This window comes from Podarcis bocagei (assembly GCF_964188305.1).
Source record: "Podarcis bocagei genome assembly, chromosome: 12".
Classification (NCBI taxonomy): Eukaryota; Metazoa; Chordata; class Lepidosauria; order Squamata; family Lacertidae; genus Podarcis; species Podarcis bocagei.
In genome coordinates this window covers 4,381,781-4,394,536 of record NC_138137.1, presented here as the reverse complement: position 1 = coordinate 4,394,536, position 12,756 = coordinate 4,381,781, and the positions used below count along the sequence as shown (strand labels likewise).

Sequence of the window (12,756 nt, the reverse complement as noted above, 5' to 3'; positions counted from 1 at the left end):
GTTAAAAGGGAGGAAGGGCTGCATCATTTTAGCATGGGATTCCGTGGAAATCGCTAATAAAATGAAGAAAAAAACCTTTGCATTTTAGCATCACCTTAAAAAGGTAAAGGTAAAGGACCCCTGACAGCTAAGTCCAGTCACGAACGACTCTCGGGTTGCAGTGCTCATCTCACTTTACTGGCCAAGGGAACCGACATTTGTCTGTAGACAGTTTTTCCGGGTCATGTGGCCAGCATGACTAAGCTGCTTCTGGTTAAACGGAAATGCCGTTTAACTTCCTGCCAGAGCGGTACCTATTTATCTACTTGCACTTTGATGTGCTTTCGAACTGCTAGGTTGGCAGGAGCAGGGACCAAGCAATGGGAGCTCACCCTGTCGTGGGGATTTGAACTGCCAGCTTCCGATCGGCAAGTCCTAGGCTCTGTGGTTTAACCCACAGCGCCACCCACATCCCTCTTACATCATTACCTTACATCATTGTAATATCATGCGATTGGCATGTGTGCAGCTCCACTCATCTGTCAAATTTGGCCCATGAGGCCAATCCAGATAAGGATCTGGGCTGTGGAGCCAACAAGGCTCCCCTACCCTAGTCTAAAGTAAAATTGATGAGCACTAAGGGGAGCCAGTGGGGTTTGGAGAGCAATGCTAGCAGGGCACAGTCCCTAGTAAGCCTGTCTTTATATTAAGCCTTTCACAGTTACAAATTCAGGGAATAATTAACTGTGCCTTGGAAATACATTAATGCCTCATGATTTTTTTAATCTAAATTTGCATGCCATGACAGTCAGCTTTGTAACTGCAAATGGTAATACCAAAATATGAGATGGTAGGATAATAGATGCAAGAATCACTCATGCATCTTCTTAAGAAATGTAAGGAAAGCCTTCCTGGATCAGAGAGACTGCAGGCCTCTCTAGCGTCACAATAGCCAACCAGATGCCTCCACAAAGTACACAAGCAGGACAAGAAGGTAATAGCTTTCTCCCACTGTTGCTCCCCAGCAACTGGTATTCAGATAAATTACCTGGTGGTAATGGAATGCATGACTCCATAACACAGATCTGCAGCAGACACTTCCAACTTATGGAACTGACATAGGTTAGGTGAAATTGGTTCATCACTGACTTGTACACTACAAGATTTGGTCTAGTGATTTCACCTCTGCTATTCCGGCTTATAAAGTAACACCGGTCCTAGCTTCAGAGAGAGGCAGTCCTTGCGGTATTGCAGTCCTGAGCTGTTTAAGGCTTTATAGGTCAAAACTAGCATCTGGAGTGTTTCACAGCCTTCCTTTAGAGCACAAAGACATACTGCTTTGTGGACCATTCCCCACTCCCCACCAGAATATGTAGTTTATCACAAGAGATGTTGGGAGGTGGATTATCTAGACCCATTTTTCTTTGCTTTCATGTCTGTTTCTGCCCCTGAAGCAGCCTTGGTTGCCCTGAAAGTTGACCTCTACTGGGACACAAATGGCAAGTGCATCTCTGTTGACTTTCATTCATCTCTTGGAGGCTTTTGATACCACTGCCCGTAATATCTTGCAGAATCTGCTCTCTTGTAAGAGTTGGAGGTACAGCAATAAGGTGCTTCACATCAACTTGCAGGGACTGTTGCTGCAGTAGAGGAGTTCTTGCTCAACCCCATGGCATTTGTGCTCTGGAGTCCCACAATGTTCCATCTTGTCACCCACATTCTTTAGCAACTACATGAAGACGCTGAGTGAAGTCATCAGGGTATTTGGAGAGCAGTTCCAGCAGTGTGCTGAAGACATCCAGGTCTATTTCTCTTTGTCCTATGAGTCAGATGAGGCAGTGCAGGGGCTTGGGGGCTGTGATGTGCTGGATGAGGGTAGGTGGCTCCTAGATGGTGGAATTGGAGGGGGGAAGCCTGTTTTAGATGGAGATAGCAGGTGTCTAGTTAGGGGATACTTCTTGATGTAGAACTATCAGCAGAGACACAGGTAATGTCAGTGGCTCAGAGTGTCTTTTTCCAGATCTTGCTGGTGCACCAGCTATAGCCTTTCCTGGCCAGAGATAACCTGGCCAGAGTGATCCATACTCTATCTCCAGTGGTGGTGGTGGTTGTTGGTTTACATACATTATACACACATTCAAACACACACACACACACACACACACACACACACACACACTGTTGATAAAAATAAACACAAAGTAATTCACAAAACAAATATCATCTATCTTGAAACGTAAGAAGATAATGGTCTAAAATAATCTCTAATTTGGGGTTGGGTTATTGTAATGTACTATGTGTGAGGCTGCCTTTAAAAACAACCTGAAAACTGAAACTGGTAAAGAATGTAGATTGTCTGGTGCAACTAGCAGGCATCATGTAACACCAATCTTCAAAGAACTTCACTGCTTGCCAATGTGCTTCCAGGAGGTGTTCTCAAGGTGCTAGTGCTGACCTGTGGGGCCCTATAGGACTTGGGACTTAATTCTTGGGACCTGAAGGGGCACCTCTCCCCCTGTGTCAGCATGCTGGGTGTCTCAGATCTGATGAAGAGGCCTTTCTTGTGATCCTTTTATCTTGGGGATGGGAGGCAACTGGTTTCCCCACCATTTCAGTATTTCATTCCCCACTGAGTCAAGAAGGGGGCTTGAGAGGTAAGCTTACATCCATATGGAAAAATGCTTTGACACAAAGGTTGGAGGTTAAAAGTTTAAATGCTCATGACAGAGATGACAGCATTCCCTTTTTGGTCAGCAACTTCAAAGAGAATGTCTTTTCTTAATGCCACTATTGTAGCTTTTTGAAAACCCACTGAAATTCTAGTGTGTTTATTGCACACTAAAAGCATTTTTTTAAAGGACCCCTTGTTGCATTTGTTTCACAACTGCATACAAAGCACAGATGAAGACTTATTTTAAAAACCTACTGAAAATCTACAGATCTACAGTTAAGTCTATTGCATCAGTTTAGGTACTCTTTCTTCATATGATATATTTAGCAACATATTTTAAATTAACCCCCTTAATAGTAAACGTCCGGTCTCAAAATCACACAGAAGGCTATATGCTAATGTTTTCCTAATTTGAACGGCACTTGAAAAGAATTATTATTAAGTTATCCAAACTTTCCCCAGCCCCAAGTATATAGTACACACACACACACACACACACACACACACACACACTTTGTCAATACAGAATTGAACAGCAACCCTCTTGGTAATAATTGCCGCAGGAAATTCCAGTATCTGTTGTTTACGGTCCTTTCCGATCTCTACAGGAACATCTGGAAAGTCTGTCTAAGGCCATTAATGGAGAGGGTTGAAATGTGAGGGTAACTATGCCCTACAGCCACAGAAGGCGCTGTAACCTTCCAAACTCTCTTGTTGCAGTCGGGGCAGATGAAGGTGTCCGGTTGTACTGCTGCAGGTGCCCCATGGCGTTTCTTCTCTCTGAGCTCCTCCCAGTGGTCATTCCTCCTCTGGTCACTGCTATGAATACATTGCCTGACTGACTGTCTCCAGGCACTACAGTCACCTGCAAGGGATTCTCACATCCCTTGCCAGCCTTCATGTCATGTTTGCAGACATCTTTGTAACACAGAGTTGGTCTGCCGAGGAGCCTGGTGACTGAATCCAGCTCCCCAAAGAGCCCATCCTTGGGGATCCTGCCATCTTCCCTTCTGTGGACATATGAGGGGGAAATGGCTGTTTTTGGTAGGGCTCGTGTTTCCACAACTGACATTTAAATCCTTGTTTTAAACCATAGAAATGACGGAGGTTTTTCGTGGTGGCCCTGCCGTTCTAGGCACAGCACTGAAGAATTCCCAATATGAAGAACATTTGATGATGGTGATTTTATTTCTACACAACTTAATATATTACGAATACATCTAAGTGGTGTACAGAAAACTGAAAGAACAACAAACAACTTGAACAAAAATATTACAAGAATGCACAGTTACATATAAAACAGTTACATTAATGCAAAGTTACTAGTATATATACATTCTTACACGGCGGCTCACAAGGAACTGTGGCAGTTATCTGTTTATTATTATTTAAACAGTTCCCTTAACTGCTCTTCCCTGAGGTAAGCTGTGGCCAAATTGTTTTCCTTTCCTTCCCCAAGCAGATATGCAGGGGGCATATTTGAACAGTGCTATGGTTTACTTTAGGGCCTATTTAAATACCTTCTGCCATATATTTCAAACAAACAGTTCACTTCATTAGAAAGGCAAACAGTTTAGCCTTAGACTACTAGCACTTGAGAAGAACCACACTGGGCAGACAAAACCTTCTGCCCTGTGTAAACACTGCCTTGTCTTCAGCTCTAAGCTGCAACCATGTGGAACTTCACTTCAAAAAGCCTTTTTACAAATACTTCACACATCCATTTGTTAAGTAAGTGATAACCCTGAAGAGATTATCTGCAGGGGCTGAAATCCTCTGCTGATTATCAGTGCTTTCATGTGAGCTAAGAAAGGAAATCGGGACAGTTCACTCTCATATATTAGCTGGATGCAGAACAATAAAATTAGTGGCATTACAAGGACATGGAATGGATTAATCTGCAAAAGAATTGCATAGGTCTTATAGAAAGGAAAAGTACTAGTGTGGACATTAGTTCCTGGTCTTCAATTAGGAAATATTATGGACTTGGTCAAAAGCTAGTTTTTCTGGTCGACTGGGATACACTGGTTGAACCATTCTCTAACTAGAATCTTAAAAAGCCTCAAGTTATGCAAGTCCTCATATGCTAACTTTCAAAGCATGTTACCTACATGGTCAACAACCTACAAACCCCAAGTAACATTGCCTTAAGAGTTTCAAATCTTGTGATTTCCAAGTCCATTTTACAATTTGGCTAATTCCATGCTTTTTAAAACTAAGAAACTCAAGGCTTTTTTAAAACAACTGCAAAACAAAACAAAAAGAGAGAACAAACACAACAAGTCCAGTTTCTTGCTGCTCTGCATCCACCGCATGAATGCAAAACAGCATACAAATCATATTAACTAGATGTATCTAAAAATGAAAATCAGCCATGGCCCAGCAGACCAGGACGTATTTTCAAGTCTCCAACTCTAGGGCTCAGGGTCACTTCTGCTGGCCCCACTATTTCCTCCAGGGAAAACCTGTTGTTTACCATCTCAGTTTACAGAAGCAAACTAACAAAAAATATTAGATCCATAAAGTCAATTAAACAAGCAATCCCCCCCCCCACAAAAAACTGTGAACAGTTTGCTGCTCCCCACCCCTGCCGCCCCCCAAACTGGGCTGCTATCCTTGAGTGGCAGATACACTGCTGGTTTGACCCATTCTCTAACTCAGTGTTTCCCAACCGGTGTTCCGCGGCACACTACTGTGCCGTGAGACATCGGCTGGTGTGCCGTGGGAGGGAGGCGGGCGAGTCGGGCGGCGAGAGGCGGCGGCGGCGAGGATCCGCGTCGAGCCGGGGGCGGCTCCGCGGTGGTGGTGCCGAGCGGCGGGGCAGCGCGCGCAAAAGGGAGGAGCGCGAGACAGCGGAGGAGGAGGAGGCCGGCATGTCCGGGCAGCAGCAGCAACAGCAGCAGCAGCAACTCCCGCTGCCGCCCCCTCCTCCGCCCGCTATCGCCGCCACCACCACAACAGCCGCCGCCGCCTCAGCTGCCGCCGTCCCTCAGTCCCTCGCTCTGCTGCCTCCTCCCACCCCGGCAAGGGGGAGGGAAAAAACTTTCACTTTTGTGCGTCCCTCCCGGCGTGACGCTGCGCGCTGACGTCACGGGGCGGGGCTTTAATGGTGGTGTGCCGCGAGATTTTTTTCCGGTAAACAGGTGTGCCGTTGCCCAAAAACGTTTGGGAAACACTGCTCTAACTAACATCTTCCTTGCAGTCATTCAAGAGCCTGCTCTTCTTCAGGGCCCTTAAAGACATCATATTCATTGCTTTTTTGTTTGTTTGTTTGTTTCAATACAGTTATTTTGTTTGTTCACAATTCGCAAAATATTTTTCCCCAGGAAAAAAGCAGAAAATTGGCAATCGGGATAAAATTACAGTTAAATAAAAACGGATTAATACCTGAGAAAGGAACCTAAGCTGACAATATTTCAGTTAGAAAATACAACCAAACAAGTGGGGGGGGGGAGGTCTATTTGCACCCTAAACAGACATGCAAGCCTCCAACTGACACTTTGGGGAGTTCCAGTTGCCTACCAAAAGGAGAATTCACTCTTAAGAGAGCACAGCATTTCAAAAAGAGTGAACTTGCTGTCACTCCCTGCTGCTTCTACCGCTTTCTGTCAGAGATGGAGAAAAGTTTTGATCAAAATATCAGTACTTGTAGCTGTAAGACTTTTTGGTAGACGTAACTGGTCATTTTCATAGTGTCAAAGTCTATTGATCTGAAGAGAGTTGTTGCCCAAACCTTAAAACACAGAAAAACTTGAAGACAGTCCAAAAGCATAAACAAATGAGCTTTGATAGTCTTCCAGTTCTGCTAGATAGAGTTCAGGTTTGCAGGTGCATGCCTACCAGCAAAATATTCAAAAATAAAAATGTAACAATAGTGTCTCACACTGTTAGAATATGTAGAAATCAAAGATTCCCAGAGTTTGACAATCAAATGGGTGCATTACTTCCCTGTTTAACTACCCCCTTTGAGTCGCTCTAAGTTTGAGTCACGAGACCTACGTACAAGAATACTCAAAACGTTCATCATGGTGAGTATCCAGCCTCCTCTGGTGAGCATGATGAACCCAGACATCCTCCAAACCTTGAAGCTGGAACCAGAGATCATCTCAGCAGTTGTGCAGCACTGAGGTGCTTGGAGTGCCTACAAAATGCAGCAATGACTGTAGGAATCATTCCTTGCCCTGTTTCTGAGCCTGAAATGATCCACATTGCACAGCAGCGTTCAGAATTTGCCCGGTGCCAGGCACATTTTCCACCTGGCTGTCGGCCACTTGTGACCAAGTAAAGATGCCCGAATGCCAGGATGGCGCCTGACATCAGCACCTGGAGGTGCATGCCTGGGATCATTGGCCTTCCATTTTGGTAACTGTAGCCCTGGTGTAAGGAGCCATTTGGTGCCAAGCTTATAAATCTGAGTTTCTAGCACTGTTGCTCAGTGCTCTGAATGTACTCCAAGCACCTTAAAGCATAGCATCACTGCAAGGTCCATCTTTGCACCTTGCCTTGCTCCAGCTTCACAAGACGAGCTAAATCCGACTCAGAGTAAACCCACTGAAATTAATGAACCTGGCTTAGTGATGTTTATTAAATTCAGTGGGGGGTTTTCTGAGTAGGTCTGGCATTGAATACCAACCCAAAAAACTTGCGCTGCTTCCATGTTTGGTGTGTCACTCCACAACTTACTGGCTGGTTGAGGCTGGTTGAAGCTCACTGGCCTTGCAATGCCTAAACCAGAAGTTTCCAAACTTTTCATTTTGGTGACACACTTTTTAGACATGCATCATTTTGTGACACAGCAATTCAGTTTTACTAGCAAACCGGAGGTTAAACTAACCCTTTATAAGAGTGTGGGAGCGTTCATGCGACACACCTGCACACTGCGGGCGACACACTAACGTGTCGCAACACACAGTTTGGAAAGCTCTGGCCTAAATAGACTTCCTGTTTGACTTACAATTGGAGTCTGGATGCTATTGGCCGTTCTAAGCAGCACAGGGTTACTGGGCTTGAACCTCAATATTTTCCCCACAGTTTGGTTTTGTATTAGTAATAAAAAATGAGCTACAATATTTCCATCTATTACAAGATGAACCTCAAATTCCCTTCCAGCTCTACAATTCTATGATTCTATGAAATAGTTCATGTTCTGGAATGTGCCGATAAATGCATTCATGATATTTTAAATCACTGTGCCCTATCCTGGGACCTCAGGGTGAAAGGCAGGTAAAACAACAACATCAACAACAACAACAACAACTTCTATGCACATAATAACTGGGATACATTTGCACTAAAGAAAAAATTCCAAAAGTAGGAAGCCCAGGTGTATGATATCAGGTAAAAGCTGTGGAATTTCCTATAAAAACTCATATGAGTGGGACCTCAATCATTTCCCAGTCACTGGTAGTACCTAATTACAAGGGCAAAGCCATGATTTCTGTATGTGGATGCTCCTGACAAAGTATGCCATATCAAGTGGCCAATGTAAAAAGGGAAAAAGAAGAAGGAAAAGTGAAATGCTCAAGAATGCTCAAACTGCACTGAAGCCAATGGGGGGGGGGGAGTGATAGCATTTATGATCAGCATTTATGATCCCCGCTTGTTGCTGGACTGGTTACAGACCTGCCAGGCAGTGAATGCACAGGGGGAGGTGCCGAGGAAGGGTAGCAAAGAGAGAAAAGAAAGTGGCACTTGAATCCTAGATAAAGAGAATGAGGGAAGTTGGCTGCTTGCCAGGATCATTTTTCTGAATGGAAGGGTATGAAATAGACACTTCCTTAGATTTCCAGGGAGGAAAGCCACAACTTGAACATCAGGAAATCGACTTCAAAGATATATTACTTGGTCATTTTTCATACTCTTTATTCATATTCATAGAATTATTATTTATTTCCCATAGGTTCTTTTAGAAATGGGTGGGGGAAGAGAACAAAGCCATAATATCCTGAAGGCATTCCATCTTTATACACAGTTATAAATAATTTGCACCAGCATCTTTCTCTGCAATATTAGAATACAGTAATTGTAAAACAGGGTAACATCATGATTTGGGAGAGAGTACATTGTTGGCAGCCTTTATCCTAAAGCGCTTGTTGCCTAAGTATTAGCAGGCCTAGTATTTGGGTTTGGGGCACAAAATGTTCATGTATTTAAAAGAATAGTGCAAGTCCTTTTCAGTGAACCTCTTAACTTGAGTAATTTTAACATGTGACATTTTCCACCATTTTCCACTTGTATAAACAAATGAAAAAGTTAACTGACAAAAGGTGCATTCAGATTTGTTAATTTGTCTTTAGCTTTCACCAGTGATACACTCCGTATTGAAAAGTGTGCTTAATATCACTTGAGAAAACTCCCCTCAGTTCCACTTTCATGTTCAGATTCCATTTTACTCTAATTATGCAACACGAAGCCGCCTGGATATATAATGTGCACAGGGGAATCAAGAACAGAAAAGTGTAGAAATCTAGACATCCCAGGAAAAGTCCGGGAATCACGCACGCCTCACTGGGAAATGCTGAATGAATTGGATGAAATGCAGTCCGGATTGACGTGGGCACAACCTGAACAGTTCCAGAAATCAGATAGGTAGTTTCTCTCCTGTATTTGGCCTTCATTATCAGTCATATCTTACCCATGAGGAGATGCCACTGCTCTGTGGCAGCAGGCAGATTTCATTGCAAGCGTCAATCCCTGTCATAACCAGTTGAAAACACAGACAGAAGATCTCAGAAAAACCTGCGCTTAAGAGCCTGGAAAGCAGCACGGGCTAGATTGGGATGGGGAAATTTTACAGCTCAAGGGCCACATTGTTGTTGTTGTTTATTCGATTTATATACCGTCCCGTATCAAAAGATCCAATGTACAACATTAAGATCACATTACTGTATATGGAGCACAATAATAAAAGCATAATAAAATGCATAATAATCAGACAACCATAATAACAGTCTCCCCACTCTTAAAAGGCTATAGTTTATTTAATGGCCAAAGGCCTAAGTAAAGAAGAATGTTTTTGCCTGGTGCCTAAATGCATGCAATGAAGCTACCAGGCGAGCCTCTTTGGGGAGAGCATTCCACAGATTGGGAGCCCCCACCCAAATCTGTGTTCTTGTGTTGCACCCTCCGAACCTCTTGGGAAAGAAGGACATGGAGAAGACCCTCCATTCCTTTACCAAGGCAAGATAACGGCCAAGCACATCCACTGCCCTACTCGCAGGTGTAAAAGAGAAGTAGAGCTGTGCGTCACCAACACACTCTAAAACTCTGGATGACTCCACTCAGCAGCTTCATGTAGATATTAAACAACATGGGGGATAGAACTGAGCCCTAAGGGACCCCACATTGAAGCCCCTATGGTTCTGAAAAACAGCCCCCAAGCATCACCCGCTGAAGACAACCATCCTAGTAGGACCAGAACCACTGCAAAGCAGTCCCACCCACCCACCACTCAGATAGTCTCCCCATGAGGATACAGGGTTCAATGGTACTGAAAGCTGCCAAGAGGTCAAGGAGGATTAACAGACATCATCATATAAGGCGGCCAGGGCAGTTTCTTTACCAAAACCAGGCCAAAACCCCGCTTGAAATGGATCCAGAAAATCAGTCTCCTCCAAGAGACTTTGTGGGCAACATTTCAGATGTCGCATGCCACTAGTGGATGAGGCCAGAGGCGAAAGGGGGCAGAACAAGATGCAAGCATGGGTGGGTCAATGGATATGACTCTACATCATGGATAGGCAAACTAAGGCCCAGGGGCCGGATCCAGCCCAATCGCCTTCTAAATCAGCATGTTTTTAAATGAGTAGAATGTGTCCTTTTATTTAAAATGCATCTCTGGGTTATTTGTGGGGCCCTCCTGGTGTTTTTACATGAGTAGGATGTGTGTTTTTATTTAACATGCATCTCTGGGTTATTTGTGGGGCGCAGAAATTCGTTTTCTTTCTTTTTTTCCCCAAAATATAGTCCGGCCCCCCACAAGGTCTGAGGGACAGTGGACCGGCCCCCTTCTGAAAAAGTTTGCTGACCCCTGCTCTACGTTGTCACACAAAAGCCAGACATTTCCACAGATTCCTACACAGATATTTCCATCCTTTATCCAGGTAAGCAAGAGGCATTGTCTCAGTTCAATGACACATTCAAGGCAATGAACATGGGGCCTCTTGCTGCCGCTGCATCGCCGGCACATGATTTCTGTTCTCATCCTGGGGAAAAGTTCTCAACCCGAGGTAATTCTTCCAGGTTAGTGGAGTTTGTAACCTGAAGTGTTTGTAAACTAAGGTGTTTGCAACTCGAGGTACCACTGTATCTCTTAGAGTGGTGAATGACACTATTTAGCGGGAAGAAAATCCAATGAAAATCCTCATTATTACATTTTTTACATGGCTGTTTATTTGTATATATTTTGCCATTTTACATATGGATAGTTTATGATGGCCTATATTTGCAATAGGGACACGAGTGGCGCTGTGGGTTAAACCACAGAGCCTAGGACTTGCCGATCAGAGGGTCGGCGGTTCGAATCCCCATGACAGGGTGAGCTCCCATTGCTCAGTCCCTGCTCCTGCCCACCTAGCAGTTCAAAAGCACGTCAGAGTACAAGTAGATAAATAGGTACCGCTCTGGTGGGAAGGTAAACGGCGTTTCCGTGTGCTGCTCTGGTTTCGCCAGAAGCGGCTTAGTCGTGCTGGCCACATGACCCGGAAGCTGTACGCCGGCTCCCTCGGTGAATAAAGTGAGATGAACGCCGCAACCCCAGAGTCGGCCACAACTGGACCTAATGGTCAGGGCTCCCTTTACCCTTTATATTTGTAATGCCTAATTAAGGTTTGGCGAAGGAAGGAAGGAAGTACATACATTCCAAGCAGACAAAAACATTGGAGGAGAGTGTGGAGCAAGGACAGTGAAGGGTTTGGCCTGGGCAGAGACCTGAGGGCCAGACAGAGAAGCTAGAGGGCCATATCAGAACCCTGGGCCTAGTTATCCCAATGCCTGGTCTGGATGGATGTTTATACAAGGCAGCTTCATAGGGTCAGGAATAAATCCAGAGGTTGCCCATGAGTCATAAGCACTACAAAGCCCCCTTATATAGAATCCAACATCAAGCCTGGTATTGTTTTCACTCTGATCAGCTGAAGCTCTCCAGGAGCATTTGTGATGGGAAGAAGCAGAGACAGTAAAGGTAAAATATTCACTTAAGGCTTTTGTTTTGATGCTCCGTTCAGGCAGGACAGCCTTCATCTCACTCCTCAAAGGGCACTGCATCAGATGTCTCAACTAGCATTTGTTTCAAATTTACAACTGCCAAAGATAAATCAGCTAAAGCTCATTTCAAAATAATTTGGGGAGTTCCTCCTCAGACAAAATAATTCAGGCAAGGGGGGGCAAGCAGTTTAGCTAAAACTGGAGCATTTCCTGGAGTGTTTGCACATTTTTATTTCAAATATATTTTATGGCAGATGACATTCTAACAAACATAACAAAGTATCATTGAAAATGAATGTTCACTATAACAAATCAAGTACAAAAAAAAGTTTACTTACAATACTTTATAGAATTCAAAGCAGGGGCCGAATCTGTGGAAGAAAAACACACAGAACATTACAGTTTTATTTTTAAAGAAACTTTGGCACCTAATTCATTAAAGCGGCATCGTGATTTTTGAATGCATTTATTTCAGTCAGTTATTGGCTTCATCTGCAAAACTGATATTTATTTCAGGACACCAGCTTCCTAAACTGCCACTCTTTTGCACCAGTGAAATCAGTTTACATCATTTCTTACATGCATCAGCTGTGGTACTAGAAAACAAATAAAAACAGGAGGATCCGATTTAAAAGCCAATGACTTATCCATATATAATCAGTACAGCACTTTCTTCTCCCTTAGTAACTCCGATGGGGTGGGGGGAGCTAAGAAAGTAATGCCTTCTCTTCCCTATTGCAAAAAGTAAGATATACCTACTACACAGCCACCTCTTCAGGGTCTTGCAGAATGATCCTAAACTTGTTTACTATAAGCATGTTTACTGCACTATCCTAAATTTATTCACAGAATTTAAATGGCGGCCTAGGACTGCCGCCTTAGTCTAGCTCCAGCCTATAATA

At 43.9% G+C, this 12,756-nt stretch overlaps 1 protein-coding gene across 4 annotated transcripts in view; it reads right to left on the bottom strand.

Annotated features, from left to right (window-relative positions):
- Positions 1–12,756, bottom strand: part of GLI3 (GLI family zinc finger 3) — a 255,223-nt gene that overhangs the window by 119,640 nt on the left and 122,827 nt on the right. For all 4 annotated transcript variants that reach the window (XM_081165088.1, XM_081165090.1, XM_081165089.1 and 1 more), the window contains one exon: positions 12,193–12,225. In XM_081165088.1, coding sequence (XP_081021214.1) covers positions 12,193–12,225 — 33 coding nt within the window. The remainder of the gene's footprint in view (positions 1–12,192; positions 12,226–12,756) is intronic.